The sequence below is a fragment of the Corvus brachyrhynchos genome, unplaced genomic scaffold, assembly GCF_000691975.1.
Source record: "Corvus brachyrhynchos isolate BGI_N302 unplaced genomic scaffold, ASM69197v1 scaffold255, whole genome shotgun sequence".
NCBI lineage: Eukaryota > Metazoa > Chordata > Aves > Passeriformes > Corvidae > Corvus > Corvus brachyrhynchos.
The window spans coordinates 7,650,061-7,667,479 of NW_008238358.1; the positions used below are offsets into that span (position 1 = coordinate 7,650,061).

Consider the following 17,419-nt stretch of genomic DNA (forward strand, 5'->3'; position numbering starts at 1 on the left):
ATGGTTTGTTTCAGCATCCTGTTTTGCTGGACTGGATTACTGGTAGTGGTAACAGTGATTTGACTTGATGTCTTAATAACTTCTGCAAATGTAGTAGGACACACCACAGTTTTACTTAACAAATACACAGTACATGGTACATCTAAGACAATGTCTGAGTGGTGTGAGTGGAGTATGATTTTGAAAATTATTTGTCCCTGTTAGTGAGATATTTTCTTCCCAAGAAGTTGCGAGAACGTATTAAAGAAAGAAAAAGTCTGTGGGATTCCTATGAATTGCTTCAGTGGATTTAAATTGATATGAAAACTGTACTCGCTTTGCAAGCAATTCTTGTTTTTACTAAGCTGTGAAGAACAGGCCCTTTCTGTCCTCTGTGCAGAGCTTCACTTCGGCAGCGCTCAAGATCCCAGCTCTCTAATGTGGTCCCTGACCCTCCATTGTCTATTGGAGGAGATCCTGCAGAGTCTACCTATCTTATGCCTTCCTATGGAGAAGATGATGGAAAAGCAAAAAAGGTCAGGTCCAAGAGTTTGTTACGAAATTTTCAACTGAAGAGGTTATATTATTTGTTAATGGTCACCTGCAGCTATGTGCTTGTATCTTAGGAGTTATTGGCAGGTACATCTTCTTGGCTTGATCCTTTTCTCTACTTAAACAAAACCACAGCTTCAATTCTTATCTCTGTGTAAATCCTAGGCTGGATTTTGATGGCTGTTATGATTATTGGTCCATATAAAATTTCTAGCACAGAAATTTTGCTATTTGCTATCTACCTGTTGGTAAATTGATATATGTTGTAGATTTAGTTGAAAAACACATATTCATAAAAGCTGAATTAAGTGACAAAAGGCAAACTGCTCAGCCTGTGAAATGTAATTAATCAGTGATACAAATGGCACTGCTTCTTGTTCAGTAAAGGATAAATTCACTTTCATCTAAAAATCGTCTGGAGACTTGAGCAGAAAGACACCCTCACTGCAACCTAGCCCAGAATCCTTTCACTGTCAGTGTCCTCATGCAATCAGCTGGCATAGAAAATAAAGGCCAACATGCCTTAAAGTTACAGAGAATACATAGGAATATGCACGGTGGGTTTCCAAAGTGCTGCACCAGTTTGCATGGCTGCAGTTGTTCAGTGCAGAGAGCAGCAGTTAGAAGTTACTCCTCATGCTATTGCTAAACCTATTCTGTGGATAAATAGAGGGCTTGAGTGCTGTCACTCTGGCACCAGCTCAGGGGAAAGAGAAAATACAAGATGTTTCCACCCACTCCTCCCTGCATATTTCCAAAAGATAGGTCTTCACAGTGTCTTTTCTGTCTGGGCATTTCTAGTCATACTAATTGAGGGAAATAAGCAGGGCTGAGCATGCTGTTACAAAAATTCTGCACAAATCAAACTGCAGGATAAGTTATAATTTGATGATGAATATTCTGCCCTTACTGGGCACATAGTCTGAGGATATTTCAGAGAAGGGAGGCATAATTACTATGTAGAAAGCCTGGATCCAACTATCACTCTGAGATCTCTCTTGTTTTAATTATATCACATACCTGTTAATTTGATGCAGTCTGATCAGTGTGGTCACTCACAATACTTAAAAATAATATTTAAAATATTGATTGAGTGACACAAAAAGCTGCTTGTGAGGAGGGAGTTTAAGTTTTGGCACTGGGTATTGCATCACATCTCGTCTGGAGACAGCTGAAAGGGAATAGGCTGAGTTTCAGTGGCAGAAAAACTGGTTGTAAATAACCTCTGCAGCTGGAATAATGAGAGCTGCAAAAGGTATGAATCTCTCCCTTTTTCCCCAGGGATGGTAAAAGTTGTTTATTTAACCCTCTTGTTAAATAAACTTTTCTCATTAGGGCCACAAAAGAGCTCCAGACAGAAGCCATCTCTGCTCCTCCTGTCCAAAGCTAGAGTAACTGTTTGGGCACAAAATTTTAACCAACTATTTTATCTCGCTGTCAAAGGGAGAGCATCACTGGGGGAATGCATTCCCTTCATAAATCTAACCATTTTTTTAGGAATCTTTTGTGGAGGAAGATGCCAAGCCCGTCTCATTTACCAGAATTTTGAAATACAATGCTTCTGAATGGCCATACCTGGTGCTTGGATCTCTGGCAGCAGCTGTGAATGGAGCCGTCAATCCACTCTATGCTTTGCTATTCAGTCAGATTCTTGGGGTATGTTATGATAACATTTTAAAGTGTATTAGCTCTGTTTTAGCTCTGAAACAGAGGAGACTGAATGTATGATGCACAGCTTGACATGTTTTGGCAAATCTTTAGATCTCATCAAGTAAATGGGGTTAACCTTCTTGCCTATAAACAATTATTCAGTAGAGCTATTTATATCACTGTCATCACACTTATCATTAGAGCTCTTTGAAGGGGTAGGCTTATCAGCATTTGTCATGTGCTCTTCATTATCTCTTTTGTTCATTTTCCAGGAACTGTTGGGAATTGGTTTCTGTACTTGCATACAGTTTATTTTAGACGAGACAAAATGTACCTTACATGCAGATACAGTGGAGAGAGACACATGCAAAGTCCTTCTCTGCAAAATTTTATTGTACAGACTTGGGCAAGCCTTTGAGAAAGCTTTGGATCAAATCTAAAAATTACTTCACTTTTTTGTTTATGTATTTCCGGCACCTCTTTGCTGCCTGCTCCCTGCGGAATGCCCAGGGAGAGAGAGAGAATTGTAACTGGGTTCACAGCCACCAGCAAAGAGTAGGCTTGCATCAACAGATTTGGAAGCAGGATGTAGAGATATGCTTAAACCTTAACATTCACTAAAGGATGCAGTATTATCAAAATCCACAGCCTCTCTTGAAACTTGTTGAGTTCAGCCATGAGTGTTTATTTCTTCAAAAACTTGCTGTGATAGAAAGAGGATGCTTCCCCTTTTGTATAAAAGCTTTCTGGGGAAATAATTGCCAAGTTGGTGGGAAACTGGAGGGCTGCCTGAAGATACTCAGTGCTGCTCTAACTAGTGCCTAGGAAAGTGTCCTAAATTTTCAAGAATTAGGCTAGAGAAAACCCATCTGTTCATGCTGTATCCCATTAAGTAAAGTAATGACACATTCATTGGAAATAAAATGGGAAGGCCACTGGTTTTTTGTGGTTTTGGTACCCATCTGAGGTAGGATAAAACTTGTGCTTTGCACTCACTTGCTTAGGTCAGGGTAGGTACGCGTGTGCCAAAATATATGTCCTAAAGAGTAGACAGATATTGGAGGTTGAAAACCTTACAGGCAGGAAAAAGTGAATGAATGAATGAATGAATGAATGAATGAATGAATGAATGAATGCCCCAGCATTTGAGCTACTGGTAGAAAAGGATTCTAAGAGCAGTGCCAGCAATCTAACAAAAGAAAGGTTGACCTTTTGCTGTTTGTTTTTTTGGGGGAACTGCTTTGGCTTAGACATTTCTCTCTGGAAAGCTGCTCAGGTCTTTGAATCACATTTACTTGCAGTTTGACATTTGCTAAGTAAGATCCTGCAAGCAGAAGAATAAAGGATGTTCCAGGCCCTGTTGATGCACTTAGCACTTCTGCCCAATGTGCTTGGCCTTTAGGCATAGGTGTGCCACCTCCAAACAATTCTTGAGTGTCTAGGCTCATATTAAGGACTGTGGCTTTCACTAGACAGCAGGTGAGACACTGCTATACACACTCCACAGTGAATCTAACATTTGATTCCTGTAGAGAAGGGTCTTCTAGACCCTGGGAGGTCTGGGGCTGATGTCATCCTGCAAGATGCTAAATACCTTCATCAACAAGGATGGATTCCTACCCTTGAAGGCCTCAGTCTATCAAAGGAAAGAGGCTGCAAGGAAAAGCAAGCCATAATGAACATGAGGAAAGTCCAATATGCGTTTTTCGTTAATTTAAAATATTTCTACCTGGTGCCAAGGCAGTCAGGCAGATGGAACATACATCTGCTTTCAGATCTGTCCAAATATCTGCAATGTTGTTGTGTCAGACATGTGGGCTTGTACTCTGGGACAAATATGCTGGGGAGTGAGGGAAAAATCCCCACACCTATGAGGGGAAAGGATAAATTTAGCTAAGTCTGCCCTGAAGGTTTTCAGAAATCAGTCCCAAAAAGTCAGTGAAGAACTGGATAATACTGTGTATATACCTTTTGAACAAAGTTTTCAGTAGTTTCTTTTACTTATGCTTTGGTTCTCCCTGTGGAATTGTCTCAGAGTATGGATCCTTTCCAGTGAAACTCAACTGAAAGATGTGCTCTTACTGCTATTGGGCATGGAGTCCTCGGCTCCAGATAAATTATAGTCCACACTAAAACTGCTGAGACTTATATGATCTGAACATGGACATCTCAGCAATAAATCTTTCTGTTTATAAACCTGATACTATTGTCCATGCTGCATGTTGACATGATTGGTGTTATTTTTTTAATAAAGATCACAGATTAAAAACATAACTGAGCATGTTAGGATGGTTGCAGAATGGGGTAGTTCAATTTTACAGGACAGACTTATAAGGGGGGGAAAAATCCTCTGTTTGCAATACCAAGATCTCCTCCTGATGATTGTTATCCAAATTTCCTTCTGCAGGACTATAAATTGGTTTTGCTCTCAGTTTAGGGAGAGTGTAAGAACGTACTTCCTCCCATCCTTTTCTTAAGCACATTCTTCCTTGAATTTAAAGCTTGCAAGGGGACTCCCATGCTGACCAATAACTGTCTTTATCAGAAATGCTCAAGGTGTGTTGCAGACATTGTAGTTCTGTCAGCCTTTATCTAGGTGCAATGGAGAGCCGGGGTACAGGAACTGGGAAGGCCTTTCATAACATATTTCTTGCATAAGAAAAAGCAGGGGAACCACTTTGAATGTGGGTGACGTGGATAGAATATTAACACAAAGGCTCTCAGCATTCTCCCTTTTCATGAACACCTTTCATGGTGCGTGGATATGAATCCAGCCTCTTGAAATCAGAAACTGTGTTGCCTTCGACTTTCTTGAAATGAGGAATCCTACTTAATCTTGCCGACCATCCAGCCATAAAGAAGCAGTGGACAAAATTTTCTTTATAACAAGCATAAATACTTACTGGAACTCACTGTAGGGTCCTAGGGAAAGCATTTATATCTGTTTGCAATGCTCGGTCTTGTGTTTGACATTTATTTGTTTGACTAGATAGAAAAATTTCAAAGTGTGAAAAGAAGAAATATTAAGTTTGACCAGTGTATGTATGGGGCCATCCCAGTGTTTCTGGATGACTGTGCAGACACAACACTCAGGACACTTGTGAAAAAGCCATCAGTATCTCTGGAGAGGAGTGTTTTTCATCCCAGTTCACAACTACATATTTACCATGATCCATCACATACTGTGTTTATCCTACTGTTTGCTAGTTGTATTCATTAGAACTCCAGTTAATTTCAACAGAGATCTTGTTGATATTTTTTCATACAAAAAAGTACCACAGCACTGCAATTGCATGACATCAACATGAACAAATACTCGCAATGAGGAGTTGTTAGTTATTCCCCTGATTATGTTTTAGGCCAGTTCTGCTTCTGGCATGTCCACTACTATGAACTGCACTTTCCCATTCATGTCTAGATATTGCACACCATGATGACACAGAAAATACCATCACAATACCACAGCAATTCTAAAATCTGGAATCCTCATAGGACACAGTTTATGAGTGCACCTTGTATCTCGTTCTGTCAAAGTATTTAAGTAGAATATTTCCCACAGAAAAAAACCCCAACAAATTCAAAACAATGCAAACAAAAACCCAACAAACAAAACCGAAACAGTGGTATCTCTCCTAGACACATAACTTACAAAGATAGATTAAATCTGCTCAACAGCCTGTTCAGTTTGCGATCAAACACGAGTTACTGAATGTACAGTGGATTTCATGAAGGGGATAGGAGCAGCCACAGATCATTGTATATTTTGTTCTTACTATGACAGATTAAAACATACCTGGTGATTTTTTTTCTTTAAAACAAAGATTCATCTAAGACAGTAATATACTTGCTAAAGATAAGACAGCGTGGTTTCAAGATAGCTTGAAACACTAAGGGCTGTTATGCTATTATCAGTTTGGAATCTGCAGGATTTATTTTGTTGCCAGGGCACTGGCGTACAAAATTAAAATACTTGAAGTGAAATTCCCACTAGAGAACAGCTATTTCTTTTTCTCAGATTCATTCTCTAATTCCTCTCTGTTACTTTGAGGTACGGCTCATTTCAAACAAAAAATAGCATGGGTTGACCTTTTAAGACTAGTAATTAAGTTTATTTTCACGTAATTTTTATATTTTGTAGCTGTAATGAAAATTCCTTCTCTTTCTACTGTTAAATAGTCACCTAGAAGAATTTAGGCTGGTTTTGATAAAGGCAGACGTTGAATGCGTCAGTTATGTTTAATTACACCTTGCCGATAAGATTGAGAGATTGGACAATTTATAGTAATTTTACCTGTGAAATCCAGTGAGAATTAATTTAAGATTAGTGGAGAAGTACAAATGTGAGCTTTGACCTCTATCTGGAAGCAGCAGAAATAGTTCAGATAAAGAACTTCAGATAGGTAAACTCTGATTGAAAGGAATTGCTAAAGGACGAATTTGGACCATTTCTTCAGCAGCAGCCAGTAACATTGGCGAGTGTTGAAAAAGACCAGATATTAAAAAATGAAAATGCCATGGTACTGAGTGGGGTGGAGGGGCTCCCCTTTAAGCACTAATGCTTTTTCTCAGGTGCCCAGCAGTAAGTTAATGGCTTGTATCCACACTCCTTCAGGAAAACAGTAGGTTCCTCTTGGAGCCTACCTATGGCAATCACAGCATCTCTAAGTGTTGTGCAGGGAGTCACACTGGGGTATAATTATTTAGAGACTTTATTTTGTACAGCCTAATAAAGTTGCAATTGGCGCAGAGCAGAGAGGAGATAGGATGCTGCCGCATTGCTGCTTTGTTGCTATGCTGTTTATTACATTGCTGTTCTCTGGTTATCATTGTTTACAGTGGGGGATGTGTGATTAATTATAACCAGGGATGGGCCACAAATAGGAGTAGTGTGTGCAGACACTGAGTATACTGAACTTTTTGTTTATAAGGAGTAAAACCCATTACATTTTAATCCAGGCTCACCTTAGGAAAAATAAGGAATCAGACCTTTGCAGGGGGTGAGAGTGGGAGAGCTCTGTGTTCTGGCTTTGGTTCTAGGGTGGGTTTCTGCACTTGGCAATTGGGAGTCAAGAAGAAACTTCACACACAGCAAAACTGACATTTCTATTTATTTCTTTTCAAAGACCTTCTCCATTCTTGAAGAAGAAAACCAAAAAAACCAGATCAATGGCGTCTGTGTGCTCTTTGTCTTAGTCGGAGTTCTTTCATTTTTCACACAGTTTCTACAGGTAATAGCAGTCCAATTTAGCAATACGTATTTTTGGTTTTGCACCCTTTCTTGGAGGGTATCTCTCTCTGTACAATCTTTATTTATTCTCATGCCCCCCAGGGATACACCTTTGCCAAGTCTGGTGAGCTGCTTACAAGGCGGTTAAGGAAAATTGGTTTCCAGGCTATGCTGGGGCAAGACGTTGGTTGGTTTGATGACCGGAAGAACAGCCCCGGTGCTTTGACTACAAGACTTGCAACAGATGCCTCACAGGTCCAAGGGGTAAGACCTGGCACCTCATGAATCATTTTACTATAAGCACTGATTGAAGGTCTATTTTGGCATGTTGTAACAGAGATTAGCTACCGTGCAATCAGCCAGGTCAGTGTAGTTCTGTTCTTGGTAAGCCAATTAAGCTACTTCTATTCATCACAGACTGCTACCATGGAACAAATAATAGTATGTGGTATATCCTAAAAGTACAAATAGGGTCAAACAAAACACAATAATCAATAAAATACCAACCAACAATGGAATGGGAAGGAACACCCAGTGCAGAAGTTTGATCTTTTTTTCTGGAGATGAATTAGCTTTTTTGCCACAATGCTTAAGTGTTTATTTCAAAAACATGTTTAAATAGTATGTTACTGACAGTCATTAATAACTATGTTTTCCAGTTTTCAGCATGGTATTGTGCATGTTGTGGCAATTTTGATCTAAACTGACAACCCACTTGAAAAACCAATCTGCAGTACTGGCTGGTGCTCCAACTGGGAATCCTGCAGCCAGTTTCAGTATTTGGGAAAGTGAGACACTAACTGCATGTGTTGTGTTCCTTAGTGGCTGAGGGTTAAATCATGCTGAGCTATATCTGTTACCTATCTGAACTGATCCTTTGGTAGAAGTGAGTCAGATGCCATTTTGCTGGGCTCCAATGCAAGCAATTTTCTAGAAACTAGGAAGGAGATGTACAGATTTCTTTTGTTGCAAAATTTGTCATGTTTCAGCTTCACTGAAGATTGTAAGTTAGTTTAAAAAAACTATTGACAGGGATTTTAGGGAAGAGCTTTCCAAAACCCCTATCAGCAGAAATTTCTACAGAATCAGAGAAACCAGCTGCAAACCTCACAGGCACTTACAGAGCATCTTTTAATTGAAATACATAAACTTGTAAACCTCTGACTGAACCATTTAATAGCCTTCTAAGGGACATCTTTGTTCAAAGCACAGGCAGAGCAGTGGGGCACAGCCATCCAACCCACAGCTTGCAGAAGATGAGGGAGACCAGAGCTGCCTGAGCAGCAGTGCCCTGCACCTTTCACTGCCTGACACAGACCTTGCTGCAGATCAGAGGAGGAGTAGATGATGAGCATTTTGTGCTGCCAAGTTCATACCCTGCAAATAAGTTTGACTAAAAATCATCAAGGATATCAAATGTACTATTTTATTCTAATACATAGCAATATAAGTCCTATTTAGGGTGCTGTTTACTGCTATGGAAGAAAATGACTTTTGAGTAAATAAGTCTATTAAAAAGCATTGTTGAAGTACATAAGAAGCAGACAAGTGCATTTAATACGGATGATGTCAAAGCTGTATTTAAGTTTTTTCCTTAATAAAGGGATAGGCAGAAATACAACTTTGTTTCATCCCTTTCCAGTGATGTTGCTTACTGATTTTAGCACAGCTGAGGCTTTGTTGTTAATAGCTAAGTTACAAAAGGGTCCAGCTGATTATTTGTATCTAGATGGATAAATGTAGAGGCTAAACAATGTATTCAGATGAATTTTCTCCAGAGACCCAAGGCAATTGATTTCAATAGATCATCTTTCTCACAATCACTAGAAACAATCTGAATTATCAATGGAAGATTTGGTTGATCAAAGGAATGTTGGACATTTGCAGTCCTCCTGTTGATACAATTACTTGGAAACAGTATATCCAAACTGGCTAAATTCCAGTGCAGTTAGTAGCTGTTAGTGCCTTATGTTGCTTTAATATACAGTTTTCTAAAGTTTTATAGGAAGATTTGTTCAATTTGTTTTTGAAGTATAAGTCAGTCATGTCTGTTTCTTTTCTTCAAAGGCAACTGGATCACAGATAGGAATGATTGTCAATTCCTTTACTAACATTGGGGTGGCCATGATCATTGCCTTCTACTTCAGCTGGAAACTGAGTTTGGTAATAATGTGTTTCCTGCCATTTTTGGCTTTATCTGGAGCTGTGCAGGCTAAAATGCTGACAGGATTTGCCTCACAGGACAAGAAAGCGTTGGAAGCTACTGGCCGGGTAATGCTGTTTAAAGACTAATTTATATTTGCAGTCACGGGTAGATGAAAAATCAGTCATTGGGGACCATGAGTAATTCAAATGTCATGAAACTGGAAATGCTTTGTGACTCAGTTGCAATATTTCAGCTTGTCAAACCATTGAAACACCATTGGGAACTCCCTAACTGCAGAAGCATTCGCTGCATGGAACGTGAGTGACCTTTCGAAAGTTATTGCACTGAAGTGGTAGACACTGATCTCTCAGCAGGCCAGTTCACCTTTGCTGGGTTTTATTTAAACACCCTTTTGTTGATGCCCCGGGATTATGCTGTCCTCAGAAAGCAGTGATACTTTTTCACCTAGAAATGCTCACACCTGAGAATCTGGCACTGAACCACAAATCAGTATGTGGATTTTAGAGAGGACAGTTGTTCCTTTGGTGAGTCATACCAGCTTAAGAATTAAGCTCTTGGCCCTTCACATCTTAATAATTAGGACTTGACCAGTTGCCTGCACCCGGAATGGTTAATTATTTACAAAAGTCATTAATCAAAATACTTCTTAACAAGGAGAGAAACTTCACTAATGAGTCAAGGCATCAGCTCTTACTCAATAAAACAACCCAGAGCCTGTGATGAAGAAGACACTGCTTCAGCAGTTTTGGTGATGACTGTTTGTGTCTGGTGTCATTTTCTAATTTATTTGCCAGCACTGCATCCAAATGCTAAAAACACTGAGTTCTTCCAAAGTGATTGCTCATCAGCCATGCTAAACATGGAAAAGCCCAGTCTGCACAATCCAATTCACAGTACCTACTTACCTGCTCCATCACATTGAATGATAATGCAAGACACTGACTCTTAATTTTAGCCAGGAAAAAAAAACCCTGAAATTGGATTTCTGATTGTCTATATTGTCTACATTCCGATCTTTTCCTACGTGCTGAAAATAATTCATAAGCTATATACCACACTTGCTTCCCAAAGGAATGTGTTACATTATGAATCTACTATCAAAGTCCAAGCAAACTACAGCATTTTAAAACAATTTCTTAATAAAATTACTTGAGGTTAAAAAGGTGAAATTAGGACCAAACAAGCTGTCAATTTACTTCTGTAGATGAAATTGTGGTACTATTTTCTTTGGGACATAAACCGAAATTCTGACTGGCAATAAATTACACTATGAAGCCTACAATTAATTAAAGTTCCACACAAGTTTCTGTGGGGATTATCTCATCATTTCCTGTGTTGCATTGTTCTATGTGCATAGACAAGCATTTGCTTACTCTTTGCCTATGTACAAAGGTAAAAATCTTGGAAATGTGTCACTGATGATTTATATGTTCCATCTCATCAGCCTTTTGGACATCAGAGAGGGAGGGAGGGTAAGCAGGTGAGGAAACTTACTTAATTCAAGTGGGTTTAATTTATGAAGCAAGTTGGGGAGAGCATCCCTTTTAACTCTTTCTCTGACTATTGCTAAAAGTAACACAAAGCAATTAAAACAAACATATTTAATTAATAAATCCATGCAATCAAAGAAGTTCCTAAAACCATCTTTCCTTTTGTGGACATCACATTTATTCATATTATGTGGAATAAATCACAAGCAAGAGCATGTGCCTGATTGCCTAAGCGTGCTTGCAGTAACAGCTCCAGTGGAGCAGGCAGAGCATTGCTCTTGAGGATCTCAATAGGTAATTGCTTGTAGGAAAGGTTCTCTTTAGGCTGGCTGATTTTTGGGCCAGACTGTATCATGTCTGAATGAATTTATATATTGCATCAGTGTCCTGAGTTCATGAAAGAATCATGCATTTGTGAGAGCACACTCTACTTTTTCAAGTAAAAATTAGGAGCTTTTACCCATTTTTATTTTTTTCTCTTCCAGATTGCCAGTGAAGCTCTCTCTAACATCAGAACGGTAGCTGGGATAGGAAAAGAGAAAATGTTTATTGACAATTTTGAGAAGCACCTGGATATGCCCTACAAAGCTGCAATCAAAAAAGCACATGTGTATGGACTCTGCTTTGGCTTTGCCCAGAGCATTGTGTTCATTGCCAACGCCGTCTCTTACCGATACGGGGGCTTTCTTGTTGACACTGAAGGACTCCATTACAGCTTTGTGTTCAGGTGAGAGCCTGCCCAGCCACAAACAGGTTTCTAGAAGTTCTAGACTCGGTGTGGTGTTCAGTTTCCTGATGGCTTCCCAAGAATGACTGTGTCCCCCTTCCCCCAGGGTGATTTCTGCTATTGTCACCAGTGGAACTGCTTTGGGAAAAGCTTCTTCCTATACCCCAAACTATGCCAAAGCCAAAACATCTGCTGCACGCTTTTTTCAACTGGTTGATCGTCTTCCTACAATCAGTGTTTACAGTGAAAAAGGGGAAAAATGGGTAAGAGTGGAGATGAGTAATTTGTGATGTCAGGCAGCTCACTACAGGCATGGAAGTTGCACTAATGATTTAGGAGTCAATGAGGATCAGTGCTTTACAAGAGGGTTATGCTGATTGTAAAATTTTTATTTGTCTTTGCTCTTTTGGAAGCAAACTTTGTACTAGACAGCAAGAGTGGTACAAAGTCAGCCAGTAGGAATTTGTTAGTGTAAAACTCCTGTAAATTGGAATGGAACTGATTTGGATGACTCACAGAATCACAAGTTCTTATTTCCTGCTTTACAGTTCATGACAAACCTGACTATTGCTGGTTTATAATGGAGGTTTTTCCATTCACATCAAATGGATGGGGGGTGTTCATGAAGAGACAAAGAATTGTTGAGTCAGACAAAATGAAAATGCTCAGTTTCTGGTGAATTGAAAAGTCACACCCAGAAAATTGAAATTCTTTATTTTATACACAGTGTCTATATTAAAATTAAAAACTTACCCATTTGCAAGACAATACCATTTCCAATTGATGCCTCTGACCACTGCCATGCAGAGAAGTGTAAGCAGAGAAATAGTGTTATGACTAATAGCTTCACCTCTAGGACAGCCACTCCAGTATGGTTTTTTCCCTTTTACTGAGATAATTTCATAAGCACAAATGTCATATTTTAAGCAAAAGATGCAAGAATGAATCTGAGGAAGAGCTGTTTTGTACTTTACAATTCAGTGTTGAGCTCGAGCTCACAGGAACATCTTTCTCCTTTTTTTTTTGTTTTCACCAGGATGATTTCAAGGGAAGCATTGAATTTCTTAACTGTAAATTCACATACCCTTCTCGGCCTGATATTCAGGTTCTGAAAGGACTCTCTATATCTGTTAAGCCTGGACAGACTTTGGCATTTGTTGGAAGTAGTGGCTGTGGTAAGAGCACCAGTGTCCAGCTTCTGGAGCGTTTCTATGACCCTGAGAAAGGAAGCGTGGTAAGCAGAGAAAATGTGATTTCTGTGCTCCAAGGGCCTTCTGCCTGTGTCCTACTGTGCAGCCTAGCAGTGGCAGCATGTACATGTGCAGCCTGAGGCTTCAGCTCCTTCTCAAAAGGACAGATGTGGATTATTTGGACAATTCCCAAGTATTATCTCAGACATATTCAGACAAGATCGGAATTGTGCATTATGTGCAAGATCATGCATTATGTAGGCCATAGGCATTTGCCTTGGTAGCTTCTGAATGAAATATACAAATGTGTGCTGTACATTGTGAGAGCGCAAGCAAAATCAAGTCTGAATGGAGCAACAAAGAGCCTGGAATTTGTCTAGATTTAACTTCCAGTTACTCAGTTACTGACAGCTTAAAAAGCTTTTATATGTTTTCCTAATGTAAATACTTACCCATCTAGATTTATTTCTCTTTCTCTGGAAAAAATCTGTGTGGTGATTACTATGTCAGGAAGGCAATAAAGCATGTGCCTAACCTCAAGCAATTAAATAGTTCACTAGGACTTAAAATTGAGCAATTGGTCTAGTGTATTTTGTGGTATGGATCAAAGCCATACCACAAAATACACATCATGCACAAAGGAGTCAAATATAAGCAATTCAACCAATCACTTTAAATCAGTTGTGTTTGTGCTTTAATGATATGGTTAAATAATTTCGTTTTGCTATAAACTATTTGGGTGTTGCAAGCTGGTGTTTTGTATAGATGTTTCAAGTTTTCTCCCATTTCTTCATAGTTAATAGATGGACATGACTCTAAGAACATAAATGTGCAGTTTCTTAGATCAAAAATTGGAATAGTGTCACAGGAACCTGTGCTATTTGACTGCAGCATTGCTGATAATATCAAATATGGCAGTAACACAAAAGAGGCGACAATGGAAAAAGTCATAGAAGCGGCCCAGAAGGCTCAACTGCATGATTTCGTCATGTCTCTGCCTAATGTAAGTACCTGCGAGGCCTTGGCTGCTCAGTGTTCATTGCAGCTGGAGTTGCTCTGAAACCAGTTCAAGTTGCTACACACGTGCATCTTTTATGTCCTTTTACAGCTGTGACAGTAGAATCAAAGAAGGTGCTGTGACCATTTGTTGTGCTCCTGAGCGTTTGGGTGTGAGTTGCTACTGAATTCTTACACAGTAGGCAAATACATAAATCCTGTTCCCAGCTGTGTGAGATTTGCCTTGTGAGTAGGAAATGATACCTAGACAAAAATATTTGAAGCTGGCTGCTTATGTACACTTAAGAAGTATTTAAATGCACTGAAAAAATATAAATGTAAAAAGAACATATAAGGTATGGGTACAATTTAGGCACCCAAATAAAGCACTTTTCTAGAAAGCCCTTAAATCACTTTGAGCCTCTTCTCCCAAATCTAGGGTAGGGAGAATTCTTTCTGCCTCAGACAAATCAGCCAACACCTTGCTATCACATTTTTCTTCCAGGCCCATCATTGTGCTGTCTGGGCCTCAGAGTCATGTGCAGACAAGGCATGGCTTGAAAACCTCTCCCCAAACATGTGTACTGCTGTATTGTGTTTCTGCATTCCCAGGTTCTGCAAGGAGGCAGCGGTGGTTAGCATTCTTGCCTCTCTCCTGCTCTTCCTTTAGGCTGCATATTTGTGTGTTTAACTTACATCTGAATAAAATACTCCTTTTTTAAAATTTTCAGAAATACGAAACTAATGTTGGGGCTCAAGGATCCCAGCTGTCTCGTGGGCAAAAGCAACGCATTGCCATAGCAAGGGCCATCATACGAGACCCTAAAATTTTATTACTGGATGAAGCGACATCTGCCTTAGACACCGAAAGTGAAAAGGTAAATATGTAGTGATAAGCAATAGGGGAAAGTTAACACAATGGCTTAAAACATACAATACCTTTTGTGTTCTATAGCTATGCCAACGTACTCCACTACATGATTGCATTATGAATTCAACACTTTCACCTGTAATGATCTTTCCAAAAAGTGCAAGAGGTACAGCTGTAAGAAAAAGTAGCCAGCTCCAAGTGCTCTTAAACTGCCCATGAGAGGCAGCACTTTTTCAGAAATGAGGATACTAATTGCCTGGATTTCAAAGCATTCCATTGACATTTAGCATGTCAGCAGAGTAAAGGCCTTCCTTAATTTCTACTGCTGTCTATGTTTAGCTGTCCCTTGTTTGTACTGCTGGTACACGGAGTTCATGACCCAGATAAGCACATCAATATCAGACCGTCTGATTTAGTCTCATTGTCCTTTTACAAGTGTTGCACAATACAGTTAATTAATCTAAAGCAATTGGGTTCCTCCAGCTCTGAGCCCTGTTCAGTTTGCACATTTTCACTCTGACATTTTGTCTGTTGCCTTTAGACTGTGCAGGCAGCGCTGGATAAAGCCAGAGAAGGGCGCACCTGCATCGTCATTGCCCACCGCTTGTCCACCATCCAGAACGCCGACATCATCGCTGTGATGTCACAAGGACTTGTCATTGAAAGGGGCACTCATGATGAACTGATGGCCATGGAAGGAGCCTACTGGAAGCTTGTTACTACTGGAGCCCCAATTAGCTGAATTACTGTGATTCTAAATTTGAATGATTTCTGTAAGCCAATACTTTGTGGTAGGTATGTGTGTGTTGGTGCTCCATTGTGCTACAGAGTGCTCTACGATACTGTGAGATCTGTGGAACCCTGAATGTATGTAGCTGTCTGCATCGAACACGCTTGTCCAACACATGCAAGGGACTAAGCACAGCCTGATGCATTCAGGAAGTAGCTTGGCCCACTGATAAGCGAAAAAAATCCTGAAAATGGGAAAGATTGTTTCTGGGGAGTTGTCACTACCTGCAGTCAGACTGTTCAGTCCTGTCATGCCTCAGCTAGCAATCAAGGAAGACTCTGCTCTGGTGTTCTGGAAACTGCCCTTTCTCTCGGTAAGCTGAATGAGTGAAAACAACTCCACAAGTGATGCTGTACATCTGAAGGGATCAAATCTGTCCTAATGTTTGGTCTGCAGACCAGACAGCAGAGGCCCTTCCTCTGCATGCAGAAGCCCCACTCTTTCACCCCCTTGTACCACACATGTCAGCGGTGCTGTTGGGGGAGGCTGGGCTTCCCTTGTGTGCACCTGCAGCACCGACACAGCCATGCCCCTTCAACAAACTAGTCAGTACTTACAAAGAAGGCAGCTCCCCAAAAGTAAGGAAAGCAACCAAAGTAAGGAACAGAAGCTGGTGAGGATCATTTCCTAGCCCACAACTCTCCAGCTAACACTCATCACTCTAATCAGCTGTCAAAAAGATTTTTGAATAGGAATAAATGCCTTGGTTAAATTAATGTAAAAATCTACAGTTAATCATCAGTTATTTAAACCACTTCTATTGAAATGGTGATGGATATGTTCTTTTTTTCAGAAGGTAAGACAATGATGAGTAAAGGTGGAAAAAATAGGCATAATTAGCTCTTTGCATTAAGTACGGTTTATAAACAAAGCAACAACGTGTTCATAAATGACAAAGGTCAGGAAGGAGCCTCTTCTGGGAGAAGCTTGTATCTGTCACAGTTTATTATAAGATCTACTGCAAATACTGGAACATGTTATCAGCTATTGTCTGCAGCATAACAGGACTCTTTCCTTTAGTGACTGGGATCTTGGAGACAAAGCAGATAGAAAGTACAGATTACAGTTTCAATATTTCAATATTGATTTTAAACAATAGAGTATTAAGTGGAAAAGTTATTATCCATGTCTTAAAATCTGCACCTGGGCTGGGTGGGTGGGCAGGTTTCCACTCACTTTATAAGAAGTCACACCACTTCTTATAAAATATTGCAACAGTATCAGTACTTAAATAGAGCTGTAAGGGTAAAAAGTTTATTATTTATCCCTTAATTCCAGGCAGCAAAAGCCAATTTCATCTTTTGTACAAAACTATTAACAGAGTTACTGTCACATACCCTACTGAACTCACACAGCCAGCACTGAAATGGCTATTTCTCCAAGGGAGTCTGTATTTTAAACCTTAACTGAAAATTAAAAGATAAAAGCTGCATTATTGGCTTTAATCTTTTTAGCCTTTTTATGTTTCAGAGCAATAAGTAGTTTGATGCCTCAGGACTGAAACTATTGACAGAGTGACTATCAATAACCTGCAGACATACGTATATGGTATTTAATTAATGTTAGCATTTAAGGCCATAGAAAATGACTCTTTATTAAAAATTACAGTGACTATGTATACTTATTTCATAATTCTTTTTCCTAAAGAACAATAGTTTTGTGACCCAATTTAAACCAATAAATTGTATTTTTTTACTGGCTCTCGTGCTCTAGCATTTCTTCTCTTACCCTTCAGCTAAGCACATGAGTATCTTGCAGCAGCCAGCAAGTATTTCTGTGT

At 39.6% G+C, this 17,419-nt stretch overlaps 1 protein-coding gene across 3 annotated transcripts in view; it reads left to right on the top strand.

The window, feature by feature from the left end:
* ABCB11 (ATP binding cassette subfamily B member 11) overlaps positions 1-17,334 on the top strand; it is a 45,744-nt gene extending 28,410 nt beyond the window's left edge. For all 3 annotated transcript variants that reach the window (XM_008634782.2, XM_017735804.1, XM_017735805.1), the window contains 11 exons: positions 380-515; positions 2,029-2,187; positions 7,305-7,409; positions 7,511-7,672; positions 9,476-9,679; positions 11,551-11,792; positions 11,899-12,055; positions 12,829-13,026; positions 13,779-13,985; positions 14,710-14,856; positions 15,391-17,334. In XM_008634782.2, coding sequence (XP_008633004.1) covers positions 380-515; positions 2,029-2,187; positions 7,305-7,409; positions 7,511-7,672; positions 9,476-9,679; positions 11,551-11,792; positions 11,899-12,055; positions 12,829-13,026; positions 13,779-13,985; positions 14,710-14,856; positions 15,391-15,591 — 1,918 coding nt within the window. In that variant the 3' untranslated portion in view covers positions 15,592-17,334. The remainder of the gene's footprint in view (positions 1-379; positions 516-2,028; positions 2,188-7,304; positions 7,410-7,510; positions 7,673-9,475; positions 9,680-11,550; positions 11,793-11,898; positions 12,056-12,828; positions 13,027-13,778; positions 13,986-14,709; positions 14,857-15,390) is intronic.
* Positions 17,335-17,419: the final 85 nt, after the last annotated feature.